This window comes from Octodon degus, unplaced genomic scaffold, assembly GCF_000260255.1.
Source record: "Octodon degus isolate 3935 unplaced genomic scaffold, OctDeg1.0 scaffold00243, whole genome shotgun sequence".
NCBI lineage: Eukaryota > Metazoa > Chordata > Mammalia > Rodentia > Octodontidae > Octodon > Octodon degus.
In genome coordinates this window covers 2,114,343-2,126,870 of record NW_004524819.1, presented here as the reverse complement: position 1 = coordinate 2,126,870, position 12,528 = coordinate 2,114,343, and the positions used below count along the sequence as shown (strand labels likewise).

Here is a 12,528-nt window from a genome sequence, read left to right as displayed (position 1 = left end):
AGTGGAACTGAAGGATACATTAAATGAAATAAGTGAGACATAGAAAGACAAGCAAGACATGACCTTACTGATTTGTGGATTCTAAAAAAATGCTAAAAAATGCTGAACTTATAGATGTAGATTACAATTGTGGTTATCAAGGGCTGGGTGTGGGTGATGAGTATTATTGCGAGTTTAGAGACAAACTGGTTAAAGGACACAGTTAGATATAAGAGCAGTAAGTTCAACAGATCTATAGTATGACATGCTGACTATGAATAATTATGTCTTATATTTAAAAATATTACTAACAGAACTTTTATATTCTCAACATAAAAATGTATGTGAAGTAATTCATATGATAATCACTTAAATTTAGTCATTTTACAATGTTTACATATTTCAAAACCTCTTATAAATAAAAGATATGCAACTTTTTTCTGCAAATTTTAAAACTAATTATTAGTAGTTAGCCACAATGTTTTAAAAATGCACTTGGGGTACATGTTTGAACAAGAATGATTTTTGTGTCTTTATCATTTGATCTACCATTGATCCTAATGGCTTCTACTACAAAAAAACTTGCATTTCAGATAGACTGTGGCATTTACTGCAATGTAAGTAAAATAAATCACCATATGAAGAGAGAGATTAGTACAAATTGAGATGAGTTGGCTCTTGTCTAGTCCTTAAAGAATGGCGGAAATAATCACAAATGAAGATAGGGTGGGGAGATTAGTCTGGGTTTAGAAAGTGATTATGGGCAAAATACTATAGGGACTGCATAGATCATGTTTAAGGACTGGTAGGAAGTCATATGTGAAGAAGGTTGCACATGCAGGGAGGTAGGGGCAAAGATGATGGAAATGAGGGATTTAATGTGGGGTTTCCAGAACACTCAAAGGCATGAATGTATATTAAATGATTTTATTGGGAAAATAATAGAGAAGTGGTATTAAAAAGTAAGATGCTAACAGGATATGAAATCAGGCAAAATTCTTTGGAGGTAATTTTTAACCACTCGCTGGGGACATCTGAAGGTGTAACAAATCACAAACCACAGCTTTCCCAAGGAGAAGTGCTATGGTTTGTGTGTGCCCCCCAAGCTTTATGTGGTCATAGATGGGTCTTTCTCAGAGGTGACTGAATCTACAGTGTGTGATGCTGAGATCAAGGGTGCATGATTACTAAATCAGGTCATGGTTTGGTTTGGCATTGCCCTAATCCCAATGACCTAGATAGAGTATAAATGTAGCAGAAAGAAGGTGCTAAGATCCCTTGCTTGCTCTCTATCTTCTGCCTGCCATGAACTGTTTCTCCTCTGAAATGCCTATCTGCCATGCCTCTAAAAACTGTGAGATAAATAATCCTTTCCACCTTTAACTTTGTGTGCCAGGCATTTTTGTCTCAGCAACAAGGAAAGTAACTAAGACAAAGAGCAAACAGGTGGAAGTGTTTATGCTCTTTTACCATTAGGCATTGATCAAAGGCTGTTCTCAATCTGCTGAAACTTAAACTTCTAGACTTTTCTGACTTTCCTTGCCCACAGATCAAGGGCATTCCAGTAGCCTAAGACCTCCCTTATACAAAGACTAGCAGGTGTTGACCAGTGGGTTTACAAGCCACAAAGACCTGCATTTGCCTGAAAATGGGGAGATGAGTAGAATATAGAAATTCCAGGCTGCAACAGAAGGCAGAGCAATATTAGCAGAGTACTGGGCTCCAGGGTGAGGGCTAGCATAGGTTAAAACCATGTCCAAAGACAATAGAGAACTACTGAGGCTATCTCAGTAGAGATGTGAAATAAGATGACATTCACTTCTTTAAAGAAATGAGAGATCTATTTTCCATCAAATTGAGAAACAGACAATTCCCAGTGCCTTTAGAGGTGGGGTGATAAATTACAGATAAGTGTGTACCTAAACTTCAATGTAGAGGTAGCCTTTTAGCCAGGAAATAACTCCACAGGAGCTTCCATTTAGTCTCTGCTTGAAGGCAGCAGAGTAAAGAATGTTTCCTGGGAAAAGCAGTTAAGCTTGCTGTTGATTTTCAGAGGTCCTTGTTTTTATAATAGAAGCTCCTGGGAAGGCTTGAAAGGCAATTCTTAAGGACAAATAGTTCTTGTCTAAGTACCTAATCTCCCTTTCAGACAGATAATAAATTACACCTAATAAATAGTTCTGTGTCTTGCAATAAAATGGAAGTTTACAGTACTCAAATTTGACATCTTGAGATCTTTTTCTTTTCTTTTTTTCTTTTTCTTTTTTTTTTTTACACCTTGAGTTCTTTCTCTGTCTGCACCAGCTTCCTCACTGGCTTCTGCTGTAATACCTAACACAAACAAGAATAGGTAATGAGAAACTTTCCATAATACAGAGTCAATAAGCAATAAGGCAGCCTGTCATTTTGCCACTCCTAATATAAAAGGATGTTCGTATTTCTGAAAGTTTAAAGACAATTGATTCTCACAACTTATTACTAAAGAAATCAGTGCCTGTAGCTTCTATTCTACCTTCTCAGTTGGATAATCTTCCAGAAACACCAAATCTCTAGGGCTACTCTCCTACACTTGCAGATGATGGAGTGCCTATTCCAATGAAATTACTGAGAGAAGACTCAGAATGAAGTGACACTTCCTATAACTGGCTGATAATTAGCCACTGAAAGCTCAGCTGCTATCATCTGGATCTGGAAAGTCTCCTAGAGACCCATGTGTTGAAGGTGGTTTGGCATCCTATGGTGAGCTTATGGTGAGATCAGGAAGTGGTGGAACTTCTAGGAAGCTGGACCCAGTGAGAAGTTATGTCGTTGAGGGAGTGCCTATAGGGGGAGGACCTTGGCACCTCATCCACATCTGTTTGTTTTTGCTTCCTAACTGCCATGAGAATAGTCTTCCCCTGCCATCTGTTTATATAATAGTGCATTACCTTGCAAAAGGTCCAGACCAAAAAGGCCATTTGATCATGAGCCAAAACTGTGAGCCAAAATCAAGCTTTCTTCTTTTACATTCCCTCAGTTACTTTGTCATAGTGAAAAAGAAATGCTGGTTAACACATCAGTTCAGCATAAATTGCATGACATAGCATCTATCTGAGTTTTGTATGTATGGTGTGGAATGTAAACAAGTAAAAGTCTGAGTCTTTACCCTTTCCTGCATGTGTCGGAAGCTTTGCAGTGGATCATGATATGAATTAGGGCTACTAACTTCTGGTGAGTTCTCCAGTGTGCATTCAGCAGACTTTGAGGTGAAAATTTTTATGCAAGTGTTTTATTAAGGAAATGCTACCATAAAAACAAATAGAGGGGTGGAGAAAGGAGAGTAGATATGATTACAATCTTAGACAATGTCTCGTGGAAGGCAGCTTTAGCCCAAGGTGGCAGGGATGCTTCAGAGGGTAAGTAACACTCCAGAATTTTTCTCCCTCTCAGTAAGGGAAGTGGGCTTTTATATTTCCTTGTGTATTCCTTGGTGACTAAGGATTATCTCATGGCAGGGGTATACAAATTTCTTTTTATCTGCCCTAGTGGGCAGAAAGCCACAGTAGATTGAGGCCAGAATTTGAAAGACAGCTTCATGTAGAGATGGATGGAACAAACCTTCTCATATCATAAGAATTTGTGGGGATCTGGCTGAAGACAAATGCTATCCCACAGATAGTAAATGCCATCACAACTGTTATCATCAGCAGGCTTAGAGAGCCAGAGATGCTTTCTCCCTATAATAAAAAGGGAACTGAACCCCAATGCCAACATGAAAGTGGTTACTATGGTTTCTAAGAGAAAGGATGTCTGAGAAAGGCCTTGGAGATCTTAAATATTATCCCAGTGAGTTCTCTCAACTACTCCCAGAAAGATAACTTGAAGGATGCTTTTTTCTCTCATAAATTGATTTCCAAAGAGCCTTTATTTGCTTCAATGTTAACTTCATGGTAGCTAAATTAATTTTACACACTAAGATGCATGCTAATTTTTCTTTGTGTTGTGCAAAATATGATGTTAGAGATTTTCTAATAATCACTCTTATTCATAGGACACAAAATGATGCAACTGATAGGAAACTGCTAAGTCCTATCAGCACTACCTTTTATATTGAGGCTTTTTATTTCATTCTAAGAAACTGCATGTTGTATGAGAAAATATTTCCTACATGTAATATCAGTGGAATATTATGTTATTGTGAACATATTTGCTTTTAATAATAATGTATAATATTATACTGCTGTTAATAATAATGTATAATAGTGTACATCCCCTCTAGATCACATTCATGTTGGTCATGGGTTTAGTGTTATCATATTTTCAAGAAATAGGATTTTATTTCAATTTTATCCAGAGATCAAGCATACATCATGAAGCTTTTCTATGAATCATGTATGGCAAGTTTCTGGTCAACAATTACAAACCACATCATTAAAGTCTATTTCCTTTGGATTTATGTGTAAACATAAGAAGTATGTAACTCTTTATGCCTATTTTAAAAATATATTCTAATTTTTAAATGTTTTTATCATATTCTGTTGGGACTTAAAGTTCAACATATCAATACTTGATGAAAAATACCTGTTCCATATTATGCCTAAGATGTTTGATATGCAGACAGATAGTGAGGTTAAGCTTAACAGCCTAAGTTGTATGGTAATAACAATAAGCTTGTCTTCTGGATGGTTAACAACCTAAGTTTGCAGGCCAAAATTAGAGAAAAAGGAGGGCTGCACGAAAAGCCAACATTTTGGCCCTAGCCTTCCAAGGTCACTTAAGACTCAGGACATATGAGAACTTATACTGTAACGTCATGTAACTCAGTAGTGTCCCAAATTTTCTGATCAAGGAGATTATGGGGCCAAACAGGAAAGTGATGGATGATGTAGAGTGTGCCTAAGGAGAGTCACATGGAGAGAAAACATTCTCTCAGGCTTTTGTAGAGAGCACATTGACCAAGCAATGGCCGTGACTCATTCACATGGCTGACACTGACAAAAGTTCTACAATCTGAGGTACAGGATCTCAGGATAAATCCTGAGGGAATTTCACTGACCTTGTCAGACTCAAAAGCTACAACTCTTGTTGCATAGGTCCTGCTTTACCTTGGTCTTAACCATCCAGCAGAAAAGTATGAAAACGAAGTATAAGAAGTAAAGCCATGCTGTTACGTTGAGCTGTAGGGGACTCATGTCAACAATTTCTGACATTGCCAGTCAAGCAGAAGACCCAATACTATTATGGACTACTGAACTCTTTTAGAATATTTTCCTGAGTTTGCACACCTATAAAATTTAAATGATGGAACTTAACAATAAAGGGGGATACAGATGAATGTCCGTTTTGTATCTGTGTATTCAAAGTGGTTAGGATATATAGTTACATTCTCTTAATGAATAGAGTGATTTGTTCTAATGGTGTTTGTAAATAGGATATCATGTCTGCATCTTGTACAGCAATTAACCACTAGGAATAATATATGCAATGTGTTAATTATTGAAACTGTCCTACCATTTTGAAAAAAAAAATCTATTTCTCCTTTGAGCCTCACTCTCCTTGCTTGTAAAATGCAATCCATGCATAGTGGCACAAGCCTGTACTCCCAGCACTTGTGAGACTGAAGCAGAAGGAATGCTGTAAGTTCAAGGCCATCCTGGGATATATAATGACTTCAACATCATCCCGGACTACATGATGAGAAACTGTCTCAAAAATAAATAAATAGTGTGCTAGATGTCTATAATTTTGTTCAGATGACTGCAGAACCTGAAAAAACTGTTGCTCCTATTTTAAAAGTTATCCCAGTTTACTGTTTTGAATTAACACCGTACAGAAATTAGCAGCCATATTTGTTTAGAAACATTATGCTTAGTTTTTCCATTTGTACAGGTGTAATGCAGTATAATAAATATGTAAGGTCTTATCTACATGGGTTTGATTACAGAAACTGATTAAGTATTCTCTGAAGAATGAAAAAGGAATGAATGAATGAATGAATACATAAATAAAATGGGGATAATGATACTTATTCCACAAGGCTGTTGGAATCATTAAATGAAAAAACTGGTATTGGTGATGACATGAGGCATATGATTTTCACTTTGTGCTACTGGACCTGGATTTCTTTTGGGGAAATCTTGCCTTAGAACGGAGCAAGTTGTGATTATTTTAAGCCAGCCAATGCATCTTACTTCTCTAACTGAAATCACTAACTCAGAATGGGCAAATAATGTAATTAGAGCTCTTCTTCTCCCAAGGCCCAAGACATTGTGGGAGGAGGAAGAAATTTTTCTTCATCTGGACGGTGTGATGCAAGGATGAGAGCCTTTTACCACTGTAACCATTAGTGCCCTAAAGAAGCATGCTTAGGGTAAGTGAGACCTGGTTTCTAAGAATATTTCAAAACTGAATGTAAAAGCAATAGAGAGAAGAGAACCAAAAGTTTTCAAGGCCTTGATAAGACTGCAGCCTCAGGATCAAGCTATGCTTCATTACCACTAGTCAAAAATCTCCTCTTGGTTTTGAGCATCAGAAGCTGGAGTTTCTGTCTCTTGTATTTATTGAGGGTCTACAATGTGCCTGATAGAATGCTGACAGTTTTACATAATGTGCTCATTTAAGCTTCACAGCAGCCCTAGGAAGCTGCATCTGTATATTACAAATGGGAATGTTAATGGTCACCAAGTTAAGTACCATGAGCAGTCATGAAGCCAAGACCAAATCAAGTTAAGTCTGATATGAATCCAGAATCGTTAATGTTTTTGCTTCCCTGTATATAAAGAACAATCTTTGGTAGCATAAATGTGATTTCTTTTCTCACCTTCCTTTCAACTTAAGAATTGCTAGAAATCTGGAAAGACTCTAATTGCCTGCAGTGAATCTAATGTACTGATGATGTAGATTAAAACATGCTGTACTACACTGGCACTTAGAATCAGCTCTAAGCTTGTTTTCCTGACTATAATTGAAGTCTGTGTTATGAATCCCAAAAGCAGAAATGAGGAATGTAGGAAATTAGACACTGTGGCTACTGATTACTTTCTCCTGCAAGCTAAGACAATACTATTCCTGTTTATGGTCCAAATGTAAATAATGAGAAACAGAAACTGTTTTGAAATTGTTCATGCCTTTCAGATTTTTTTGCCCATATGCAAATGAAGACATTCTCATTCTAATAGGATTGTGTAAAGTTGCTCTTTGATAATCAACAGAGAGCTTCAAATTACAAATATATTTTTAATAAGAAAATTAATAATACATATGATTGTATCTCTTGGTATACAATCTACTTCCACAAAGTTTCCAAAACAATGGATTTACATTTATTATATTATTCCAAAACTTGCTGCACTCATGTTTGTAGATCATCCCTTGATCTTTGGAAGCCCTCAGAGTCTTCAGGTATGTGCTGTCAATTTTGCTCAAGTTTGCCTAAATAATTAACTGTTTTACTAATCTAAAAGTACATCCTACCTTGGGCTGAAGCACAAACCATTCATCACATGGATTTTCAAAGTTCCATGAGTCAAAAGGAATCTCCACCTCTCCAAGGAAGCTATTATAACCAAACCGATCATAGTGCCACACTGAAAGCTGCAGGGTTCTTGTTTCCAGCTGGGTATGGCTGATGGTATACTGTAAATGAAATGAACAATATCACATTCCATAAGGAAGGCTCTGTTCAATTTCAGAACCAATTGAAATTTATTTCTGCTGGTATATGGAAAGAAGTATTTAATGCTTTAATTTGTTTCATCTCCTTTTTTCAATTGTTTTTCCTTTTTGTTTTAATTTCTTATACATTTCATTTTTCTTCTTCCAATTTTAGATGTGTATGTCTGGTAATATAAATAACTGGTTAGAAATCAACACTATGTATTACAACAAATACTGTGAAATTCATATTACTCTGTTAAGTAAAATTCTGCATCACTTGTAATTTTTTATATTTTAATTCTAATTTGTACTCTTTAAAAAACTAAAAAAAAGAAATTTATTGCCACCATCTTTCAGATCATACACATCAGTCATATGAACAAAACAAACACTAAAAGAGCAGTTTGCTTCTTCTATAATTGAGGTTCTGTTCCATAAACTAATTTTATGTCATATGTAGTGATGAAAGATATGTAAACATATTATTTGGCAAGGGAATAAACTCCAGATATGGCATAAAAAGTGTCAAACTAAGAAACTTATCCTCTTTATAGCTTTACTTTCTTTTTATTGGCCTATTTCTATTTTCATATTTACTTGATAACTCAAAGTTAAATATATCAATTCTACAAATTATATATTTTTATTTATAGTAACTCTCTTAAGTCCTGAAAAGTATTGACAATGGAAAACTTGTGGACACTTAACTTCAAAAAACTTGACCTCAATGTAGAGGTGATGAGATATGTATACAAACCCAGCAGAAAGAGGATATTTCTGGGTTACCTTTGCCCATTCCAGAAGACTGTTACCCAGAGCCTTAGCCCATATACCTGCCAACTTTCTGCTTGTTCTATACAAACACCATCATACTTCAGGCTGACCTCTAACCTTGGATTTGTGTGTGTTCCCATGCTTTTGTTTTATCATGATTAATCTTGGATCCATGCTTCCTGAATTTATCCCATCTCTATGTTTATCCCTTCTACTTGAGCTCATCTTTTGTATTTATCCTGTTACAGTCACTGGAATCATCCTCTGCCTTTATTTATTTTGAGTTTGATTTACCTTGATATTAGTTCGTGCTTCCACAATGTCTTCCCCGAACCACACAAGCTATGGCTTCTGTCATCATCATCTTTCTCCTATGTTGGGCTTTGCCTTCATTATTCTAGGCATAAGTACATCAATTTCCTGGGACTGGCAATAATTTCTACATTTCATTTTTCCTGGGTATTTCTTACTAGGCCTGATTGGTCTAAAGTTAATGAAAGAACTGTACCTTGGAAGTCCACTAGAAATAGAAATTTCTTCAGGTCTAAGACCTGAGTCATATTTTATCTAGGAAACTTTCTTGGAGATTTACCAAATCTGATTCTTCATCTCTACTCTTCATTAACTGCATTCCTAAACTTAGCAGAATTCTGAAATCCCAACAAGAAACAGCACATATCAGTACTGTATTACCAGAATAATGACTGTCAACAAAGTGACCTATTAAATTTGTGTCAAAGCTCTGACAAATCTCACTTAAAGGAATCTAATAAAAGCGATTTTCCTAGGGGCCAAACATGCTTTGTACCAAAGATTTATCACTTCAGATATCATTTTGCTGGATCATCTTATTTAAGGCACTGCTTTAGCAGCAGCAGCAGCAGCAGCAGCAGCAGCAGCAGCAGCAGCAGCAGCAGCAGCAGCAGCAACCAAGTAATAAAGTAACTCATTTACTTTATTTTCTGTTCCAGAAACTATTAGGAAATCCAGGTGTATTACTGTGACTCAAATTGCAATTTTCTAAAGCATGTACTTAATATACAAATAAAAGTTTCAGTATAGTTACTTCTCAATCAACCAGCTTCTGGGCAATATCATGTATTGCTTTAAGAGTATTTACCTTTAGTGTTTCATTGAATTCTGGATTGGTGCCTGTTCTGATTTTGGTCTTGCGCTTATTGTTTCGAGACTTATCAGGAAGAAGGTATGACTTGACATAACTATAAATAATAAAGGTTAAAAACAATTAGTTGGAAAAAAATTTCAAGTACAGCTTAAGGATTTCAATGAATTAAACTGAAAGCATAAGAGACAGAGCCAAAGAAGACATAGTCTATATAATGTCTTTCATAAGAGTGAAGCAGTAAAGATTGGTAAGTGAAGGATCTGGAATCCAGCCCACAGATTTTGGATCACCCCATAACTTATTGGTTCTGATAACCCCAGTCATCTAACTTTCCTGTACTTCAGTTTCCTCTATGGTAAAACTGAGATGGTAGCAGTATCAAACTCATGGCATTGTCATGATCGAATTCACTGGCATATATACAAAGTTGATGTATTGATTCAATAAACTTAACCAATTATGATTGCCAATGGTTTCACAAACTTACTCTTGGTCCCACTTTCTTATATTAGGCAATTGAGTCAATGGAATTGAAGAATAATAGTTAAAAAGAAGTAGAAAATAACAACCTGTTGTCCCAGTAGCAATTCAATCCAATACCTTGGCTTGTGTTATTTTAGGCTTCTAAGATAAATGGAGATTAAAGTACATAGGATGCTACCAGGTCTTTGAAGTACATCTGCTAGAGTTTTAGATGGCCACTTTCCATGCTAGTCAGAATAGGTGCATTGGTCCTGCAGTCCTCTGAAATTCAATTAAAGAGCAAAGTAGACTATTCTACAGTCACAATCCATTTGTTTGTCTATCTTGGTATACTTATAAAACCAGCTTTTCTGTGTTGTTTATTGTACCTACGTCATTAATTATACAGAAAAGGGTTAACATGGTAGGCTTGAGATTGTAATTCTTAGAAAGTCTTACTTGCAACTTTGGCCTTTAGGTGGTAGCTGGAAAGGATTCTCATTGATCTTAGAACTGATAAAAATACTCATTGAGCCCAAGCTGTTTGCACCAACAATGTAGATCATGCTGAACATTTGTTTTTCTTCTAGGAGCCTAGGAATTTGGTATGTGACCAGAGCAGTCTCTAATAATCTTTCCTGGTAGAAAACATTTTACAAGAATTAAGTGCATTCTGTATGATTGACTTAAACAGGGCTCATAGAAGCTTGAATATCATGTCTTCATGACTTCATTCCATGTGTCTTTTCTTTTCATTGGTTATAAGTACATGTAGAGTCATATGAGTCCTTCCTGTGAATCACTGCACCTGATAGTTTGGGTTTTTTTTGGTAGAACCAGGGATTGAACTCAGGCCCTTGCGCTTGCCAGGGAAGTTCTTATTCCACTGAGCCATCTCCCCGGCCCCCCTGATAGTTTTTGTGCAGACTCCTAACACATCTTTACATGTAACTCCCCTTCAAACCATGATTCATACCTGCTCTCTCAGTCTGAGCCCTAGAGTCCTGAGAGCCTAATAATTGTGCTTCTTCACTGTTCAATTGGGTAACAGCTTGGTAATTTTCTCTAGAAGATTCCCCAGAACAAAAATCAACAGGTTGCTCTTGTACATTCTGAGCGTGCCAAAATGTCAGTTTCTATCTCAAAGAGCAGTTCTGTGCAAAGTACAAATTTGTCATTCCTGAATCATGTTGAGTACTGACCTCTTAAAAATTGAGCAACCAGAGACATAGCCACTGTTTATATACTTCAAAGAATATTTCAACATGTGGTATGGGAGGAAAGGGACAATGCTCTGAATGGAGAGGAATACTCACACTCTTCTGAAAAATAAATACACATGCAAGGAATGTAGTACTTGAAATAATCTGAGGAACATGCTTTGTGCTTACGCATCTGTCCTTTGTTTCTTTTCATCTCCAATGGCCAGATTTCTGCAATTCTTGACAAAAATGTTGAGCCCACCAGTTTTGTAGCAGTAGCTGATATGGAGCAGGATTTCACCACTGACCTTTACATTACCATAGTCTCCTGTCTCACTGTAAACACTCATCATGCTATTAAGGCTGGTCTGGCATAAACAAAATGAGAGAAAGTACCAGGTATTATTCCAAGATCTCTTCAATAAAGCCCACCTCATTCATTTAATTATAATTCTTGTTCTTTATAATAAACATGGGAGTCTATAGTAAAGGGAGAAAGCAAGCCACTTGTTTTCCTGTTACATAAGATTTCAGCTGAAGAAAGAAAACAGACCTAGTTGCCTTGGTGAGGAAGGCAGTACATTTTCTGGGTGGGGGATACTTGCCTTTTTAGGTTAGTAAAATTTGTTTACTAATTTCTTCTAATAAATACAGAGTCTCTGAGGAATTTTTAATACTATTTTCCATCTCCATCCTTGCAACTTTCTGCTTTTCTACTAGTTGGCTCAAATTCAAAGACTAGAATACATTGATTAGGACAAAGAAAGCTCATCTTATATTCTGTCATAGCAAGAGCTACAAAGGTTCTTTCTTTCGTTTTTTTCTTTTGCTATTAAGATTTTATTTTATTTTTTATTTTTTTCCATAATTTTATTGACAAACAAATAGCAATGAGATAGTTTCAAATGAAATTGGTAGGACAGTTTCGAAAATTAACAGATTGCATACATTCTTCCTAGTGGCTAATTGCTATACAAGATGCAGACATGATATCCTATTTACAAACACCATTAGAACAAATCACTCTATTCATTAAGAAAATGTAACTATATAGCTATCCTAACCAATTTGAATACACAGATACCAAATGGACATACATCTGTATACTGTTTTTTTTGTTAAGTTCTGTTATTTGAATATTATAGGTGTGTAAATTCAGCAAAATATTCTAAAAGAGTCCAGTAGCCCATAATAGTATTAGGTCTTCTGCATGACTGGCAATGTCAGAAATTGTTGAACTGAGTCCCTTACAGCTCAGCAAAACAGTATGGCTTTACTTCTTATATTTCATTTTTATACTTTTCTGCTGGATGGTTAAGACCAAGGTAAAGCAGGACCTATGCAACAAGA

The 12,528-nt window shown here is 36.1% G+C and overlaps 1 protein-coding gene across 1 annotated transcript in view; it reads right to left on the bottom strand.

Annotated features, from left to right (window-relative positions):
- Sytl5 (synaptotagmin like 5) overlaps positions 1–12,528 on the bottom strand; it is a 146,712-nt gene that overhangs the window by 15,975 nt on the left and 118,209 nt on the right. Inside the window, exons 11-13 of the mRNA XM_004645901.2 lie at positions 11,368–11,546; positions 9,509–9,608; positions 7,432–7,593 (exon numbers count right to left, since the gene is read on the bottom strand). Of these exons, the coding sequence (XP_004645958.1) occupies positions 7,432–7,593; positions 9,509–9,608; positions 11,368–11,546 (441 nt within the window). The remainder of the gene's footprint in view (positions 1–7,431; positions 7,594–9,508; positions 9,609–11,367; positions 11,547–12,528) is intronic.